Here is a 19284-nt window from a genome sequence, read left to right as displayed (position 1 = left end):
TAACGGAGTAAAAGTATCGATCAATCTTCACATAAATCCTCAACGGTGCATTTAAAGTACCCTGACAAGTACAGTTTATGGAAAATGTTACTTGAGTAAATGTAACGGAGTAAATGTATCGCATTACTACACACCTGCGCTTATGGCACTACATCGTTGACTCATACGCAACACTGCAATTAAAACAGTTCCCATTGTGACAAGGTTGTCCCCAGGTTATTTGGATTCTGTTTATAAGGCAACCAGCACAGTACATCAAATCACATTACTGGTTCTTTGTTTCAAACATAAGCATCACATTAGATAACTTCTTACTTTCTGGAACTTGATGTATGTATGTACTTGTTTTTAATTTACTGAAATGTTATCATTGGCCCAACAATAGAGGGCAGCAAAGCTTAGTTAATAATCAATCAGCACCCAAGGAACTTAGAATTGAGTCAATTTTCCCTTTAGTATATACTGTATGTATGCTTGTTTACTTTGGTACAATGCTTAACACAGACACTCTGAAATTAGCATTACCAGGTTCAAAAATTACTTTACATCACTTTCCGTATCAATAGTCTTATGGTCAAGACTCTTTGTTACAAATAAAGTTAATTGGCGAAGAGGTAATTTTGAGCAAAAATAAGAGGAATTGTCCTTGAAGGTCACACTACATTGTGCTTCTTATTGCACGTATACACACAACCTCAGCTCTCTCAACTCAACTTTATTTATGGACCGCGAAAAACAAAAACAAACAAACAAAAGAAAATACACCAGTGGCTGTAGCAAAGCGCTATGCAAAAGATTGAAGATGAAACATGAAACAAAATAAATAATATTACATGGGATTTTCTAATTTACCTATACAAGAAGAGCTCCCTTCTCTTTCGTTGTGCAGTCTGCATGTGTGATGTTGTTTTTTGAGGAAGTCTCCCTTAAGTATGAGGGTGCCTGGATGCTGAAATTGTAATGCTGGAATCACAGCCTGTATGAAGTCAAATGTGTTGGCTGCAGCAGCTGAAATTTGATTGTAAACAAACAATTGCAAGTTACAGTTGTTTGTTTGCAGTCTGCAACTGATGTATTTCTAAAAAAAAATAATGAGGCTAAAATGCTGTAATAGGGTAAACTGTTTAGGTTTAGCACGACGCAAAAGGAATGCTAAATGGTAAAAAAAATAAAAAATAAAATAAAAAGGGTTAAAAGTACAAATGAAGGAGAAAGGTAGCGAAACTGTTGTAACAGGTTGTCGACTCACAGGCACCTCCAACTCCAACCTGCACCTGATGGTGATATAAAAAAAAAGATAAAATGCTAACCAGAAAACAATTAAGGCGATTTATTCCCAATTAGAGTAACTGCAGGTGTTTGTCATTCCAGTAATTGAGTCAGAGAAAGTAGCATGTGAAAATGATTAAATTCCATTCTTCTGATGGCCTTTGAAAAGTCATTTGTCATTGTCATGACAATATTGTGACATCAGTCCCTGAAGACTGCACAGGTTGGACAATGGCAATTTATTCCATCCATCCATCCAGCCGCTTCTCCTCACTAGGGTCGCGGGCGTGCTGGAGCCTATCCCAGCTATCATCGGGCAGAAGGCGGGGTACACCCTGAACTGGTTGCCAGCCAATTGCACGGCACATACAAACAAACAACCATTCGCACTCACATTCACACCTACGGGCAATTTAGACTTGCCAATTAACCTACCATGAATGTTTTTGGGATGTGGGAGGAAACCGGAGTGGCCGGAGAAAACCCACCCATTGAACCCCGATCCTCAGAACTGTGAGGCAGATGCTCTAACCAGTGGTGCACCGTGCCGCCTGGCAATATTTTATTCATCGAAAATGTTCTCTCTGTGGTTTCATGATGCGTCTCCCACGAGGTCATCACATCATTGCCAGAAGAACTGATTCTTAACCACTTGCGAACAAACAGACCTAATTACCCAATTCCCTCACCTTGTCCCTGCGCTCACATACTGTACTATAACTGTCCAATGACGCCATCTGTCATCTGCCCGGAGGCCTCCAGCCCACCTCCGTCTCCCCCCAGCCCAGCTCTTCTCACTGCGCTTGTCCATTGGTGACATCGGCTCTCCATGCTTCTATTTCACCTTCTCATCATGACATTCATTAAAGTGGCACTGGACCCCAGGCCCCCGTTGACCCGACAGCACATTAGCACTAGGACCATTGAACGCCAACAAGGACCGTCTCTGAATTATTGATAGCAACACAACTAATGAGGAAACCCTACCGCAACTTTTGTGCTGACACACAAGCCCAGAGAGAGACCTTCACCCGTGACTTTTGATCAATTTGCTTTTGCTTGTTTCAGTCTTCAAATTGGAATATATTCAGTGGATCTATTGTACAACAGGAACAATTGTTTTTAACATTCTGCAGAAATTATGACCCAGTCAATTGACAAGTAAAACAAATATGACAATATAGCAAAGAATATCGATTGCGAAATCTTGATGGTGTTGGGAGTTGATGTCACATATTCATGGTTTGACATTTACAAGCTCGCCTATTTCTGGATATTTTTTTTGTAAAACCATCCTCCATTATTTGTTGTTTTTCTGCCCAGGGCAAAGCCATGTCATATATAAAAATGGCACTTTGGCACTGTACTTCACTGTATTTTTACTCACTGTATTCTTATTATACTACATGTTAACACTTGGTTCCTTGGGTGGTGACAACTTGATCTCATGTCAGATAATCCCAAATAGTACTCACTGAAATATTAATACTAATGTTATTATTACAGTACTGTACATGTATAGAAAAAGAACCTTTACTTTGGTAGCGATTCATAATACAGTGGTTACTTGATTTATGAGTTTTTCCAAATATGAGCCGTCTTTTGGCCAATTTTTTTTTTGTTGCTTTAACTTACGAGCAGAAATTTGAGAGACGAGCGCTGCATGGTGCCAGTGAACTCAACCCACTTCACATCAAACAGCAGTTTGGCAGAGTGAACAATTCTTCTAAAAAGTGGCTTCAAGCTGCTGAATGCTACGCTCAGTTGAAGTTTGCTGTCAAACTAAACATATAACAAAGAGAATTACACATGCATTTAAAATGACCACATAACATGCTAAAATCCGCTAAGCTTAATGCTAACAAACGATGTAAAATGCCAAGCTAACAAATAGTGAGAATGTGGCAGTGTTACAGTATAACGCTTTAAGCAACGAATATTTAAACACAAATGGTGCAGAAACACACATCGACAAACACTAGAAAAAAGAAATACAGTTCTTTAGTCATTTACAGTAGTTGTCAAAGCCTTGTTCGTTTGTATGTGACTGCAGTACACTGCCCTGCGGTGGCCAGGAGCCACAATGAAGTAATTATTTTTTATTTTTTTTTCTAAGGGAGGCTGGAGCAGAATGTGGTCACAGAACAAAATTAACTTTTTTAAACCTGTCCTGTTCAGCTGCATGGCCCTGCAGAATGGTGGATCTGTGTGCCTTTGTGCTTGAACAGTTTTGCAGTGCTTTAAAAAATATATTATTATGTTTATTGAAAAAACTAAACTCTTATCTTAAAGCACCCACATTGTAACGATATCCAGTATATTACACTTTTCTTTGCTTTTGTTTCATCATAATGACCTTTCCATTGTTAACATGACCTTCTGTGCCGATTGGCTGGGTGTTAGATATATTTTAGAAGTTATCATTTATTTGCTTAGCTTGCATTAGTATTTGCATTGTAGCTTGCATTAGTATTATGGACAATGTTTAGAAAGAAAGATGTCTCGCCTTCAAGAAGAGGACTCAGCATCATCCGATGGAAGGGGGCCTTGACCAAGGACATGATCGGATGTGGTCGGGGACGTGACAGGTGTTGGTCTGGTCCCATGTTTTGTGTTGTGTCCGTGCGAAAGACACAAGATGAGAAATCCCAACGATACTGTTGCGAAAGGGGCTAACAAAACAACATGATAATCGGCGAACAAATAACGAGTGTCCCATTTGGACCCTCGACCGTAAGTTTCCCATGATTTATGTTGTGTCTTAGTGCTTAGAACATTATGTCTTGTAAAACCCTCCTATTTTCAAATAAATGTCGGAGCGACGGGGGAGATTGTTTTGAGCGTGTTGAGAGGCTGTAACCTGAACAATCTCCCATGCGCCCTCCTCATGAGTAAAGAGACCAGCGTCTTCATTCCTTTTGTGTCTATTCATTATAATGTTGGGTAAGATAAATCCAACACTGGGAGTAATCACATGGCTCTTGTAGTGCCCATTGACTTTCCTCCCTTGACCTCAGTGTATGCATACAACTGAAGTTGTCATGAAGACTTCTTGGTATTCACTCCAGCACCCAGTGACTCATTGCCGCCACCTGGGAGGGTGAGGAGGGTGGGGTAGAGCGGCGTTTATCACTGATGGGGTTGGCTAATAGAGAAGCGAGTGAGGGAGCATGCAGGACGAGAGGAGGCACTGTGAACATCAGGCAGCATTTTCTACAGCCCCAGGCTCACGTGTTTGTATCTTTGCGTTTCCAAGCACGCTCGCCCAGGGGCTTAATTTTTTGACAGCTTTGTTAAGCCTTCTCTTAATGCGCTGAGCTTTGCAAGTAACATTGTGCCAGTGTGCTTTTCAAAAGGTACCCCGCTTTGCTTCAGTTTGTGATTCCTCTTCATTGCGAAACTGAAGACAGAGCATGTCAATTGCCCTGTTGTTGGAGTGAGTGGTGGTTCTTGGTGCGAAGACAACTGCTGAGAGCCTCCGCTTCAATTAGTCCAAGCCTACATTCTGTTGCACAACGTTTCATTTTCTGCAGCCTTTCTCCCGTGACTTTGCCTCCGCTTTGCAACCTCTCGTCCTGTCACTCCACATCTCTTCATTCCTCTGTCGCGTTGGATTTAGTCTAATCTCTGCCTCCCCCCCTTCTTACTGCTTCCTCTGCTCACTCGCCTTCCATTTTAGCTTTCCTTTTCACATGCCCATCTCCCCTTCTTGCCTGGACAGGTACTGTGACGTTGCCTGAGTAGGTTAAGAGAAACAGTAAGCGAAGATTTAAATAGAGAAAAGGTTAATCCTTTGGCAAGTCCACAGACACACCACGTTAAACAACACAGAAAGGAGAGGTGTCGGTGAACAGCAATTACAATAAACAGAAGTGACAATCAAAGAGCTCGCAGGGAGGTGATGTGTGCGTGTGTGTGTGTGTGTGTGTGTGTATATGTGTGTGTGCATGTGTATGTGTGTAAGGGGACGGGGGATTGTGGGAAATGAATGTCAGAAACTGGTGGGAGGAGACAGAGTTCTCAGTAAAGCTCGTTCTCTCCTTTCATGACTTCCACTTTGCATGATGACAAGTGTCGGCTGTGGCTCCCATTGGTGGTGGCTGCCACCAATCAGAGTGAAGCCCCTGGGTTATACACAACCCCAAAAAGAAGAAACAGAGCTGTGGAAGGGAGTGTGTTTTTACAGAGAGAGAGAGAGAGAGAGAGAGAGAGAGAGAGAGAGAGAGAAAGAGAGAGAGAGAGAGAGAGTGTGTGTGTGTCTTTAAAGCACACTGAAGATTTAAAGCACACCCACGAAGCATCTACTGAAATGATAGTTGGGAAGAAGTTGTTTGTCAGCTGTTTCTTGGAGATCACTGAAATCCCTCCTGGCTACTATGTGGAGAAGAAGATCTTGGCTGTGGAGTCTCCCCCTCTGATTGGTTACCTCACTTTGGGTTCCCCCACCTCCTCCTGACTCTCCTCTCTCTCTTGCTCCCCTTTGCAAATAAACCCCTTCATAGTGTCCTCAGGCTTACCTGAGCCACCCCTGCTCTCTCTCTCTCTCTCTCTATCTCTCTCTCTCTCTCTCTCTCTCTCTGACTCACATGCACACACTTCGCTTTTCACCTGGAGAGTGCAGGCATAGCGGACGGCATGCGCAGCAGCAGTTGACTCTCCTCACATCAGTCTCTCTGAGTTGCCTCCTCCTGGAATGTGAAGGGGGGACTCTGAGGAAGGACTTTGGAGGTATTTGTCCCTTGGCTAAAGGACTCAGAGACGGAGGCCATTGGACGACCCAGGGCCAGCAGGCAGTATGATTTTGGGTGAGTTTGTGGCTTTTTCTTTTTTTTTTTTTTTTTTTTTTAATTTAATTTTTTTTGGTGCTTGGAAGGTCAGTCATGTTGTCGGATCACTAATTCCTTTGCTAAGCTTGCGGCTCTTCATTAGTAGTAATGTACACGCCGCATGGTTTCATTCCACATCTGTTAGCACAGACCGCCGGGATAAACCCTTAAACCGCGGCAAGGGCTTGTAATTATCATAATAGTGTGACATTAATACAGCAGGTGTGAGTGATGACAAGGAAGGTCAAGTTGTTTAGAACTGAACTCTATGATTATGGGATGCTTGGTCACATGACCAGGCTCACATGTCCTGTCGGAGGAGGTGAAGATGCTTTTAGATCAACCGATAACTGATGATACTCACATATCCTGGAAGCTTATTCACAATGTTGTTATGATCCACCCTCCTAAAATATCTAACATTCCAGCTTGTTTTATTTTTTATTTTTTATTTTTTTTCTCCTCTCAATTTAAACACTTACAGGGCCTGCAGGGGGGACCTTTTCTACAAGAAAATCAAGGGGAGAACAGAAAAGCAACGATATGGCAATGATGCCATAGTATCACCAAGAAGTGTCCAATATGATTGCTGTGATGTCATTTCCTACGCTGTTCAAATACACTTTGGGGTATATGATTTTAAGGGATGATGAATTTGCCTCTGTTAAAGTCCTCAATTCATTTCTTTGGTCATGGCAATGATCCAGCGCCAATATATTATATTTTTTCAACTTTGTGGGTTTCCAAAATCCCATTTAAAAAGATCACGTGGAAAGATTCAGTTCTGTGCTTTTAGTTATGCAGTCTTGCTGTGTTCAGACTCAGCCAGCATTTTCTTAGTTAGTATTCTGGTCTCATAGTGGGCATGTCTGAGAGAGGGATCCTGTGCGCTCTACATAGCTGGCTTGTGCATTCACATGGAGGATGCAAGCTTGCCACTCACTGTAAGTCCAGATAAGCAATCATGCATGTTGTGTAAAGGCTACGAAGACCATCTTTATGCATTTAACCAGCAATGTAGTACCTGCTAGCATCTACAAGCATACTAATATGCGTGTGGTTGTGCCAGGGAGTGTGTGTGTGTGTGTGTGTGTGTGTGTGTGTTAATTACGTTGCTATGTGCACTGCCGGAGACGCCACTTTGTGTTAACGCATGCCTGGACTGATTCAGGCTCTGCCCTTCTGCTCTCTGGGCAGACATGTTTTTCAAACAGGCATCTCTAATGATTATAGTGACTCGTGCAGACTTTGAAAAGAACAAATTCACGTGGGCTTGACTTTAATTTCACTTGTTTGTCATTTTGGGAGAGTTTACACATTTCTGTTCATGCCTGCAGTTGCATGGTCCAAAAAGTGACTATTTAGCAGTTAGACATGCACTGTCTTGATCTGGTTGCAGCTGGGGGCAGCTCTCGTAAATTATATTTGGTTGGCATGTGTGAACAGCAGCATTAACACTCAGCTGCAACAGTGACAAACTTAATCAGCAGAGAGCAATGGCTTGTGAAAAAGCAGAAGCAAAACACACAGCACAACATTGTGCAGTGAAGTCCAGCGTTCCATTCACATGGAGGACTGTCAGTGTTAGTTTGATGCTTGCACAATTTTAGCGTTCATCTATGGCCGAGTCACACCAAATCGGTGTGCTTTTTGTCAAATTGAATGGGCTGGCGAGTCTTCCAAAAGTCACCTCAAGTCCCCTAATTAATTCAGATATGCATGTACCTGCCGTTATTCTTTCAGTGAATGATTCCCATTGCCTACCATTTTACTACATTTACATTTACTGCACATGGTAAAATGTGACTGGTAAGCGACTTGACAGTTCTGGCTTTCATCCTCGCTGAAAAGGCAAATGTCATTGTAATGACCTTTGCAAGACTGACGCAGGCTGATGTGGACCTTTTGTCATCATATTCAGCTGTGTGATACAAATCTGCAATGTTTTACATGCATTTCTCTGACAAGTGCTGATAGAACATGAACAAAAGGTAGTCAGATAAAACCATGTGTGTGGTTCATGTACAGTGTGAATGCTTGTGTTTTCTGTCTCCATCGCCAGCTATGTCTGCCTTGCTATTAGTCTGTGCCTGGTGTTTGTTTTGTATGACCTTGAGCTTACATCCTATGCTATTGCTTCACTTGTCCCCTATTTATTTTGCACTTAAGAGTCAATCTCGGAGAAAATAGCATTGTGAAGATAGTCCAGCGCCTAGGACGCAATCTTTAAATATGACAATCTCGATTATGATAATGTCAGTGGATGTTGTGCTCTTTGGCTGCCCCAGCGCGACCCGCGGATCATAAAGTCAATCAATTGTAGCTCAGTCTTGTAGAAATCGGTCCCATTTGGCTGAGGAATTGCGCATGCTTACCAAAATTAGGTAAATGCATATCATTGTGTGACAAGACTGGCATGATGTTGCCACTATTTTCGAAAAACAAAAATATTGGCTGTTTGAAAAAATAACTGCTCTCAGGCAGAATCCCCACATCACCAAACTCAAAACTTTTCAGGAAATAAAAAAAAAATGCCCTCTTGCTTGAGTTACCAAATCCCATTGTACAAATTGGTATTATACCTTTGTTCCCATCATATACCATTGCATACTAACATCAACACAACACCACAGCAAAACCATTAATCCCTAATTTATTTTGCTAAAAAAAAAAAAAAATGTCCCGCTGTCATTGATTAAAATGGCAGCATACGGCATCAGCTGTCCACACTAAAGTCTGCGTTTGCGCCGACCAGACAAAAAGCCTTTAATACTTCACAAACGCAAACAACCTTTACATTATCGTTTACATCATAGATGTCAAACTCAAGGCCAGGGAGCCAGATCCAGCCTGCCACATTATTTTATGTGGTTCGAGAAAACAAATTGTGTGTAAAATTCCACAATTCTTGCTAAACAGTTGTCACGTAATAAACAATAGCAGTCAGATATTTGTTTTTATTACCAAACCCCTTTTTATAGTAACTTGAACAATACCTCATAGTTGAGCAAACTATTGTCTGTGTCTTCCGATTTCAGAACTAATAATCCCTCAATTTGTTGTGTATATATAATAATATGATGAGGCGATTAAACATTTAGATGGTTTCACTATCATAACTGTCCTGTGAAATCGTAACTACAATGTGGTCTGCGACAAAAAATAATTTTAAATGCCTGGTCTACATCATCACCAGACTTGTTTTCAAAGGTCTTAAAGCCATGAGTGATGCAATAAATAAAATGATGTGTAATAGGTGGACATGAATATGCATGCATCTTATCTTTGAGGCTGACTGCTTCTTTCTGCACCGAAGCATTCCAGTGATCATTTTTTAACAAATCAATCCTACTCAAATGTATCTAACCTAATTATTTTCCCTCATTATTGTCTAAAAAAAACAGGCTTTCAATCTCGAAATGAAAAAATCCCTGGTTGGTGCAGACTTTCAGGAATACTGGTGCATGATGGGTACTTGACAAGCAAGAAATGTTCTTGGGATGTTGCGTTATCTTGGCTACATCTGGACCTTTTGCTAAGGTGGGTGAGTCTGAGTCACCCCCAATTCATGTGAAGATGTTTCATCAAGCCTCAGCTCAGTCTTTGTTTTTGGGTGCCTAATCTGTCTTCATTAAACCTCCCTCACTGTTGACCTGCCTTTATAGTTAATGCTACTTTCATTCACTCATAATGGTACACTCCCTGCCCCTGCTGCACTCAACTGGATCCTGGAGGTCAACTCAAAATTACATGAGAGAAAGAAAATATGTTCTTTGAGCAGATCAGCACTTTTTTTTCCGCCCATTTTCGCCAATGCTCAGCTCCCCGTGTTTATGTCAAAGTGACATAGTAATTAGAACGCCTTAATGAGCCAGACATTTGGTATGCGTGCAGGCACACTTTGGCCCTTTGGGCTTCTTTGCATATCCAAGACATAACAGAGATGCTTTAGAGCAGCAGCGACTTGGGAATTCCAAATAAGATGAAAAGTAGTGGAATGTCCATTCGACCATAACTCTTTTTGCGACATTACTCCAGGCGGCACGGTGGTCGACTGGTTAAACCATCTGCCTCACAGTTCTGAGGACCCGGCTTCAATCCCCGGCCCCGCCTGTGTGGAGTTTGCATGTTTTTTTGGGGGTTTTCTACGGGCACTCTGGTTTCCTCCCACATCCCAAAAACATACATGGTAGGTTAATTTATGACTCTAAATTGCCCGTATGTGTGAATGTGAGTGCAGATGGTTGTTTGTTTGTATGTGCCCTGCGATTGGCTGGCAACCAGTTCAGCGTGTATCCCGCCTCCTGCTTGAAGATATAGGATAGGCTCCAGCACTCCTGCGACCCTTGTGAGGATAAGTGGCTCAGAAAATGGATGGATGAATGGACATTACGCCATTTCCACTTTGTTATAATTTCAAATCAGTTTTGTTTCATTGTGTCGAATATTCAACCATCCATTTTCTATACCCCATTTTGACTTCCATATACCTGGTAAGCATAAAAAGAGGAATGAGTATTAGGGTCACAGCCTAAAGAAATACAAACAATTATACTATTATTATTTATTGAAGCGATCACCGAATTATGACTATTCACATAATTCACAGCTTTTGACTGTTTTCTCATAATTTAGATTTCTTTCATATTTACTCCTTTGTGTATAAAAATGTTAACCACTGTGCAAGAAGACGAAATGAAACTAAACTGAAACGACTTACACTTTGATGATGCGTGATGTAAATGGAGTGAACAGAAGTGAAGGGAGGAAATTACTAAAGGCAGCTGGCTTCATATATTGTGGGTTTTAACATTCCTACCTGTCGTATGTGCTTTAAATACCGTATTTTCACGACCATAAGGTGCACTGTATTATTAGGCGCAGGAATGGTAAAGCATACGCTAGCTTAAAACATACGGTAGCATGCATGCACGCTAAAACAATGTTTTTAAAAAGGCAGCGGGAGCAAAACTGAGTACGGTTGTACTTTATTGAAGTATTTAACAATGTACTCATGTTATTTTTTGATCAAACCTCATCCACAAATCCATCAAAGTCCTTATCTTCTATATCCGAAATGAACAGCTGGGCAAGTTCTCCATCAAACACGGCAGGTTCTCTCTCGTCATTGTCGGAGTCAGTCTCGTTGCCGTGAGGCTCCTCAGAAAGGATGCCAGCTTTTACAACAGTGCAATCAGACACGTTAGCCCAAGCACCCACAATCCATTCACAAATTGTGGCGTATCTCGCCTTAGCGTTGCCTCCTAGTCTTAGTAAAGATGTGTTCGCCATCTGTCATCCATGGCTCCCACGCCGCTCACAACTTCACTTTGAACGCCCTGTTTACACCAATGTCCAGCGGTTCGTCAAGCCTCCCGGAATGATGGAAGCTCCGAGTTATTGGACTCAGTCGAATGGTGACTGTAGAGACGCTTCACCCTGGCTGTTCTTTGCTCATTAATCCATTGCCCGAGTTCCAACTCGGGCCACCTCGCCTTGTTTGTGCGTTTTGTTTTTCTTTTTTTTCTGCGGAAACTCAGCTTCATCTTCTTGACTTGGCGAAGCTCGTTTTACGGCTTCCTCCACTTGCGAACCATGGATTTGTTGATCTTGAATTCTCTCGTGGCTGCGGCTGCTCGATTCCCATGTTCCTCCGCGTAACTAATAGCTTGTAATTTAAACTGTGCTTCGTAAGCGTGTCTCTTCGTAGGTGCCATTTTCGGGGGTCCTTAGCCAAACCGATGCACATACCTGAACTATATACCTACTGGGGGTGTATCTTTAGTGTCCTCTGTCACGCGCACCCTTCCCCCTTTATGTCCGCATGCTGTCCTCAGTCACGTCCGCCTTCCTCTATATAAGCTGCGTGTCGGAAGGAAATGCTCCCAGTCAGTCAAGCGGAGCGCTCATTAAAGTCACATTTACAGATTTTGGAACTCGGTGCACACATAAGGTGCGCTGCACTATAAGGCGCCCCTTCCATTTTGGAGAAAATTTAAGACTTTTAAGTGTGCCTTATGATCGTGAAAATACAGTAAGTTAAGCTGCTGTACAGTGAACAAAAAACAAATTACGTCCCCCCCGTCACTTGGATGAGGTGTGGTGGATTGGGTCATAAATGGGTGGCTGTGAGGTGAGTTTCTTCCCACATTAAGCCCAGCTGACTTGGTGTACATTCCAGTTTCATTTTATTACTGATTGTCGCTTTAGCCATACAGTATTGCACTGAGCAGCCAGGACAGAGACGTGGTCATGATGATACATTTTCTCCTTGCCATCAATGGCATATTTCTGTCGTTGCAACACAAATAAACGAATGAATAACAGAAGCCAAATACAGTCGTGCCTTGGTATACGACTGACTGGACTTACAAGCTTTCCGATGTACGAGCCGTCATTCACTCCATTTTTTTTTTGATTTGAATTTAAAGAAAAAACTCGAGATCTGAGTGCTGTATGGTGACAGTGAAATCATTTAATTTCACAACAAGTAGCAATTTGGCAGATAGTGAACAAACCTTCAAAAGATGTTTCAAGCTGTTTATTGCCACTCCCAGTTGGAGTTCACTGTCAAACTAAACATCAAACAAATAGAATTGCACTTTGTGCATTTAAATTGACCACATATCTTTGCCTTAATCAGGTTATACCTAGATTACACAGACTGCAGGATTTTAGCCCCGATATTGGCCGATAAACTACAGTATCGCGGGCAATTTCCCAGATTGGGCCCGACATATTTGTGGGGAATGACAAAACTTCTTGTAGTGTGACATAATTCACGAACAAGGATTTGGCACTACGATAGCCCTACGACGCCAAAATGAAAAGTCTAGTATTTTGTTTTTGTTTGATTTTTTTGGATATGTTCCATGTAGTGTGACATATCAACGACAACCCTCTGACAGCGCACCTTGACGTCGACCAATAGAATTGCGTATTGTGACCGGCGCTTCGCCTCCTGTGCTTGCTGTTTTCAACATATTTGGTCGCCGTTGTCAACATTTATTCACGCCCAAAAACCAATGTTTACCGAAGCGTTAGAGCATGATTCAACAGAATGCCGGCATGTTTATGTACAACCGTTAGTGCTAGCATTGGTTTGCTAGGCTACATAATGTTTTGTTGCCTGCTTGCGAGCCGTAGCATATTAAAAGTATGTGAACCTACCTCAAGCAATCCTTGAATGGACGTTCTCTCCCGAGCACCGGTGATGAGCACCACACATTTGTCCTCATTTTTTTGGTTTTTCCCCAACACAATACATTGGCCCAATCCATTTTTTTTGTCATCGCTGGTGTATCCGGTCACATTGACCGATGACATGTTTTCCGCCTCTCTGACAGTGGTTGATTTGACAAGATAAAGCCGAGTGATCGTCAAAGACGGGATACGGTGGTATCTGAATACGTCGTGTAGTGTTGCTAGTGTCTGACCGAGATACGACATATTGCAATCGTAAAAGACCACATTTGTCTTGGAGTCTGATCCAGGCATAAGTTTAGCTTTTTGCTGTTCATCAGCAATAACAGGTTCCCGGACTAACGTTCCGGTTCTCCTGGAACCGTTCAAATTAAAACATTTTGGTTCCCAGTTTCGATGCCTACAGTCCTTCCACCACGAAGAAGAAGCAGTGAAAACCAACGAAGAAGAATGCGCATGAAGACGTGCTTCACATAAATTCACATAAACGTTGTCTCACAGGATGACAAACATTAACCGTTGTCTCATCGGTGGGTAGGGAAAGGAATCAGTGTTTTATAGCAATTGGTTCCATCCATTAAAAAAAAGATAAAAAATCACTGGTGCCATGTGAAGTTACTTTTCGTGCCAAAATGCTGAGTTCCGGTGCGTACCCTTCAAAATAAAAGGCTACGAGCTTAAAAGAGGAAGTCAAGTTAAAACTTGCACATATAAACCATTTGACGTGATGAAACAGTCCGAAATAATTAATTTAACAATGCTATATTTAACTTTTAGATGAAACATTAATTAATGAATATTAAGTCAATTGGGTTGGTTCCACAGACATTGCCTTTTAGTTCATAGGTTTGATATTGATACTGGTTATAGAGTCAAATGTTCATTTTAGTCTATGCTGCAGGCTGCTAAGAAAAGGGAAGTTCATTATTTGGACACCCTTTATTTAAACCATGCAAACGTTTTTGACGCAGCCCCCTAAAGGAATCGGAATCGAGAATAGTTTGGAACCGGAATCGCTCAAATTCAAATGATGCCCAACCCTAATCATGCATGATGACTGTCTGACTGCCAAAATGACTGCAATTTTGAGGCATGTACTGTAGTATTTGGGGATGGTTAAACCTCAATTTGTACAACTATTGATTCGAATTTACACCATGGCTTTTTAACCTTCATCAAACACCGATGCAAGAACAGGCATTTGTGCTTTTTGGAGAATATCCCCCATTGACCATATGCTATTTGTGATACAGTATTGTATTATGACACATTACATTGCATTTGACCTACCTCACCTTTCAGTGGTTCATCTATGCAATCATAAACTGACTGGGGCGGCTTACTTTCATCATCATAATCGAAATAAGGTCCTTGTCATGTGAGTGACCTCGGATACAAGATTGATGTGACACTTAACGTATTTGAGAGTGTTCACCATGGGAGCGTGTGTGTGAGTATGTGTGTGTGCGTGTGCGTGTGTGCGTGCGTGTGTGCGTGCGTGCGTGCGTGTGTGTGTGTGTGATTAGGATGTCAGTGGTGGGTCGATGAAGATGCAGCAGCACTTGACCTCTTTTCTTTGAGCCAACCTGATGTAGACTCTCAAGTCAACAAGGCAACATAGCCCCTGTCTTCTCCGTATCCCGCTCCTCTTGCTCTTCTTGTGTTTAGCAGGATGTCAATTAGGGTTAAAGGACTACAGATTATTTTTTTTTTGGGTGATGAAAGTCGAGTCGAAATTGATTAGTCAATGACTTCAGTGATATTTTTCAGCGCAAGTACAGCAGTCCCCAACCTTTTTTTTTTTTTGCTACACGGACTGGTTTAACAAAACAAATCTTTAAAATAGACCTAATCATTACGCTAATTGTTGTAATTAGTGGGAGCTCTGCGCTTGTTTCTCTTCAATGAGCCCGTTAGTCTTATCCTACGTTCATAGCATAGCAGTCCCATGGTTCTACTGGTATGAATATTTTAAGACTAGCGGCACTCAGACTAGCCGAAGATAGTGGCGTGAGGCTAACTGTTATACTCATCCACAACCATCTTATTTTTTGGTACTCTCATACCTGCACAGATGTATGAAGACTGTTTAGCCAGGAAATTTGACCCTATTAGCCCAGTGCTAAGGTGTCTGCACTGGCTTCCGGTCACTCAGAGAACTTCAAAACAGCTTAACTTGTTTACAAGTCTCTTCATTGTTCTTGCGCCAAAGTACAGTTCTACCATGTTAGAGGCTAATGAACCTTCTCAGGCTGTAAGAACCTCAGGGAGTGTCCTCCTGCTTGTGCACAAAATTAAGACTAAACATAGTGAGGCTTTCTATGGTCTTTTATATCAACGTTTTAACACATAAATGTGTTTCTTTTAAATATATCATAGCCAAACAATTAAAATCATAGGCCTGTCGCCATCAACGAAGTAGGTTTGACCAAATATAGTCAGTTCCATGAAACGATTAAAAATCAGCACATCCCATTTGATCAGTCTGAGAAAGGGGGCTGTCGTAATTTCTGTATATTAGCGCACGCTTTGGTAATTTTAACTCAGATTCTCCTACGAGACGCTCAGGAAATGGTTCTGCTGCTTTGTGAAATAAATTATTTGTGATGAGCCCAGCTCAGACGCCAGCCTCTTTTTCCTGTTTCTCTCGGGAATTATAAAAACGTACCGACACCAAAAGATCATAGCCTATTTTTACTTAAGATCAGAGTTTGATTAAGGTGTTGGAAGCTGAGGACAGGCCTTCGTCATCTCACTCAACCTGGGGACAATTCAAGCAGTTCCAACAGTTCTATTTAGCTGTGCATATGACAACTGAATGGATTTTGTTTGTTCAACTGGCTTTCAACTAATTAATGAGTATATTTATGTTTTATGGAATTATTTTCTTTGCCTTCTTTAAAGCACTTGCCTTATGTACAAAATTTGCTCTACAAATACACTTGTCTTGCCTTGGGATGGGCGAGTTGAAAGTCCTCTGTACATTGGCTGATTGGAAGACAAGACAAAAAAAACCCTGATAATTAGTAAGTCGACTTTAAGCTTTGAATGTCTATGCGGACTAGTTAGGTTGACTCGTCGACTAGTAGTCGGTTCAACCCCTAGTGTCAGTACAACACGTAAGACACTATTAAATGGGCCTGTTATTGGATTTTTTATGCAACCATTTAAAGTTCATTTGAGTAACCCCAAATAAAGTCCTGCTGTTTTTGTAGACTTTTCCTGAGATTCTCTAAGTGTGTGTTGTGTGTGTGTGTGTGTACATGTGTGTTTGTGTTGTCTTACTAGCATGGAATCTGCACATTCCAAAATAGACTGTAAAACTATTGTAGACCGTGTAGTTGCACAAACACACAATGCTACGTTGAAAGGGTCCTCATCAAACAAACAAAAGAGACATTTTGGGAAATTCACTTTTCAGGTTTTTTTGTCCCTGTCCAATAGGCAATGGTTGAAAGCAGAATATTTTGTCATTACCGATCATGCTCATGGAAAGTAAAAGCCCTGAGTGTTTTATCGATCAACTAATTCTGTAACAGTGTGGGAAGGGGCATTAATAACAATTCCCCAAGCAGCTGCAGCCGAGCATAAAACGGTTGAGCAAAGCAAACGTTTGGTGGGCAAAGATGATGCATTACTCATTGCTGCTCTATTTCTGTTCACCCTGAAGACGATTATAGAGAGAAAGGCAGACTGATATCATACAGTGAAAAGTGTCTTCATGAAAGGGAATTAGCTCTTATAGGAATCAGAGGAAATTCCCTCGAGTGCTGTTGAGATAGGGTTTCGCACAAAGACCGAAAGAGAAATCAATTCTCCTTGAGACGCAGCAAGGTCTCGATGGTGATCGTGTTGCCATATCTGGACAGGAAGACGCACGGGAGTTTGCTAGAGAGATGTATAGGAGGAGTGGATAAAGGCAGCGAGGAAATGAGCAAACAGTCAGATGATAGAGAGGGGCCAGATGATGGTCTTTCAGTTAAAGCTGGCCTACGGGAAGAAACGGATTCCTTTCAGCAATGCAAACACATATATAGCCAGAGCCTCTGTTGAATCATCTGACTCATGGAATCTGGCGGATATGAGCTTTATCCATGACATACTGCTGGGAATGTCATCCTAACGCTACAAGGACATAACCTCAATCTGTGACCCTAGCCGTCTATTTTCTTTTCCTTTATTAGGATAAGCATGCACACAGACACTGTAGTAGCTTCTTTTGCTTCTTAGAAGCCCTGAGCTACCGTACAGTCTTTAATCCTTAATGTTACATGAACATTCTCAAAATAGAATCTCCACCCCTGCACGTTGGCACCGTCAACTAAATCTTCTGTGGTGTTTAAATTGTGTCTGTAATGGCCCAAAGATGGCAAGAGCTTGCTAGCCTATTGACAGCGAGGGCACAGCCACTGAAGGCATTATTTGGACATTTAGCACAATGAGAAGTGGTTGCAGGGTGCAGTGCAGGCGTCTGGTATGCACACCTGTCTCCTTGCAAGCTCCTCTCTTAGCACCTTAAAGAGGGGGGAGAAGGGCTTTGCCAGGACCTGCTCCATGCAGCGCCCTGCCCTTGCCTGAGGCTATAGGGAAGGGAGGGGCAGGGGAGGGAAATGCCAGAGGTGTGGCTAAGAAGGCTGTCAGGGGTAAAGTGGTAGCTGAGGTCATACATTAACTGCGTGTGTGTGTGTGTGTGTGTGTGTGGGTGTGTTTGTGTGTGGGCACATGTGTGCGAGAGGCTAGAGCATTACATTGTTCGTGTTGGTCACACGGGTAAAGATACATTTTCTATCGCTGCATTTTCGCTGCATCAGAATGTTTTAAAGCTGCATTCATAGGATTCTTTAAAGTAAGCTAACAATGACAAACAGACATGCAGCATTCCAGTCACACAATTCACGTTTCATTCATTCAAGTATTGAATCGACCATTGCCCTGCAAAATTAGCATATTGATGCAGCGGCACAAACACAACAGTCACATTTTATTTATATTTGAATGATGTTGTAAATGTTTGGGTTGGAGATGGCATTGCATATTCCATACGGTGTTACACATAAAGGATATGGTTTCTCTTTTCTGTGCCTTTTTGTTCGGAATGTATACTATAAATTATTTCATTTTAAAACTGAATGAAATAAGTCCCTCCGGGCACTCCGGTTTCCTCCCACATCCCAAAAACATGCATTAATTGGAGACTCTAAATTGGCCGTAGGTGTGACTGTGAGTGCGAATGCTCGTTTGTTTGTGTGTGCCCTGCGATTGGCTGGCAACCAGTTCAGGGTGTACCCCGCCTCCTGCCCGATGACAGCTGGGATAGGCTCCAGCACACCCGCGACCCTAGTGAGGAGAAGCGGCTCAGAAAATGGATGGATGGATGTTATAACTGTGAAACCATAAAAATGTTTGATTGCCTCATCATATTCATCATATTATACATGCACAGCAAATTAATGGGTAATTAGTTTTTAAATCAGAAGTGAAGGGTAATAGTTTGTGTAACTATAGTTCAAATTACTGTAAGAAGGGGTTTGATAATAAAAAAAATTGCTTGCAATACCACAATGTTATTATTTATTACATGACAATTTGAAATTTTGGCACAGATTTTTCCATAGCTGCAGGGAGGGTAAAAGACTCATGGAAGTTTAGACACATGATTTCATTTTGCGGGCCACATAACATGATGTGGTGGGCAGGAACTGGCCGGGCCTTGAGTTTGACACCCATGCTGAAAGCCAATGGGTCTCAACTGTTGTCAACTTGGGACCCGCATTTTCCTGTAGTTGCTAAGTCAAAACCCACTTCTACAGAAGTGGAAAAACAACATGAAAAGTTCCAAAGTAGCCTTTCAAAACATGTGCACATGTATATCACATTTTGAAACATAACTTCACATATTTTTACGTGTTCAAAGTGCCTTTTAGTGTACCTTATAAAGAAACAGAGGATGAACACAACTACTGCATGTACAAAAATTAATTGGCAC

At 41.8% G+C, this 19284-nt stretch overlaps 1 protein-coding gene across 2 annotated transcripts in view; it reads left to right on the top strand.

The window, feature by feature from the left end:
• The first annotated feature begins 5494 nt into the window (after positions 1-5494).
• The window catches only part of znf385a (zinc finger protein 385A), a 79252-nt gene continuing 65462 nt past the window's right edge, over positions 5495-19284 (top strand). The window contains exon 1 of one of the 2 annotated variants that reach the window (XM_061675955.1): positions 5495-6074. In XM_061675955.1, coding sequence (XP_061531939.1) covers positions 6065-6074 — 10 coding nt within the window. In that variant the 5' untranslated portion in view covers positions 5495-6064. The remainder of the gene's footprint in view (positions 6075-19284) is intronic. The other variant, XM_061675946.1, reaches the window with a different exon arrangement.

The sequence above is a fragment of the Phycodurus eques genome, chromosome 1, assembly GCF_024500275.1.
Source record: "Phycodurus eques isolate BA_2022a chromosome 1, UOR_Pequ_1.1, whole genome shotgun sequence".
NCBI classification, from domain to species: domain Eukaryota; kingdom Metazoa; phylum Chordata; class Actinopteri; order Syngnathiformes; family Syngnathidae; genus Phycodurus; species Phycodurus eques.
Note: the sequence above shows the minus strand (reverse complement) of the source record. Positions and strands in the feature narration are given on the sequence as shown.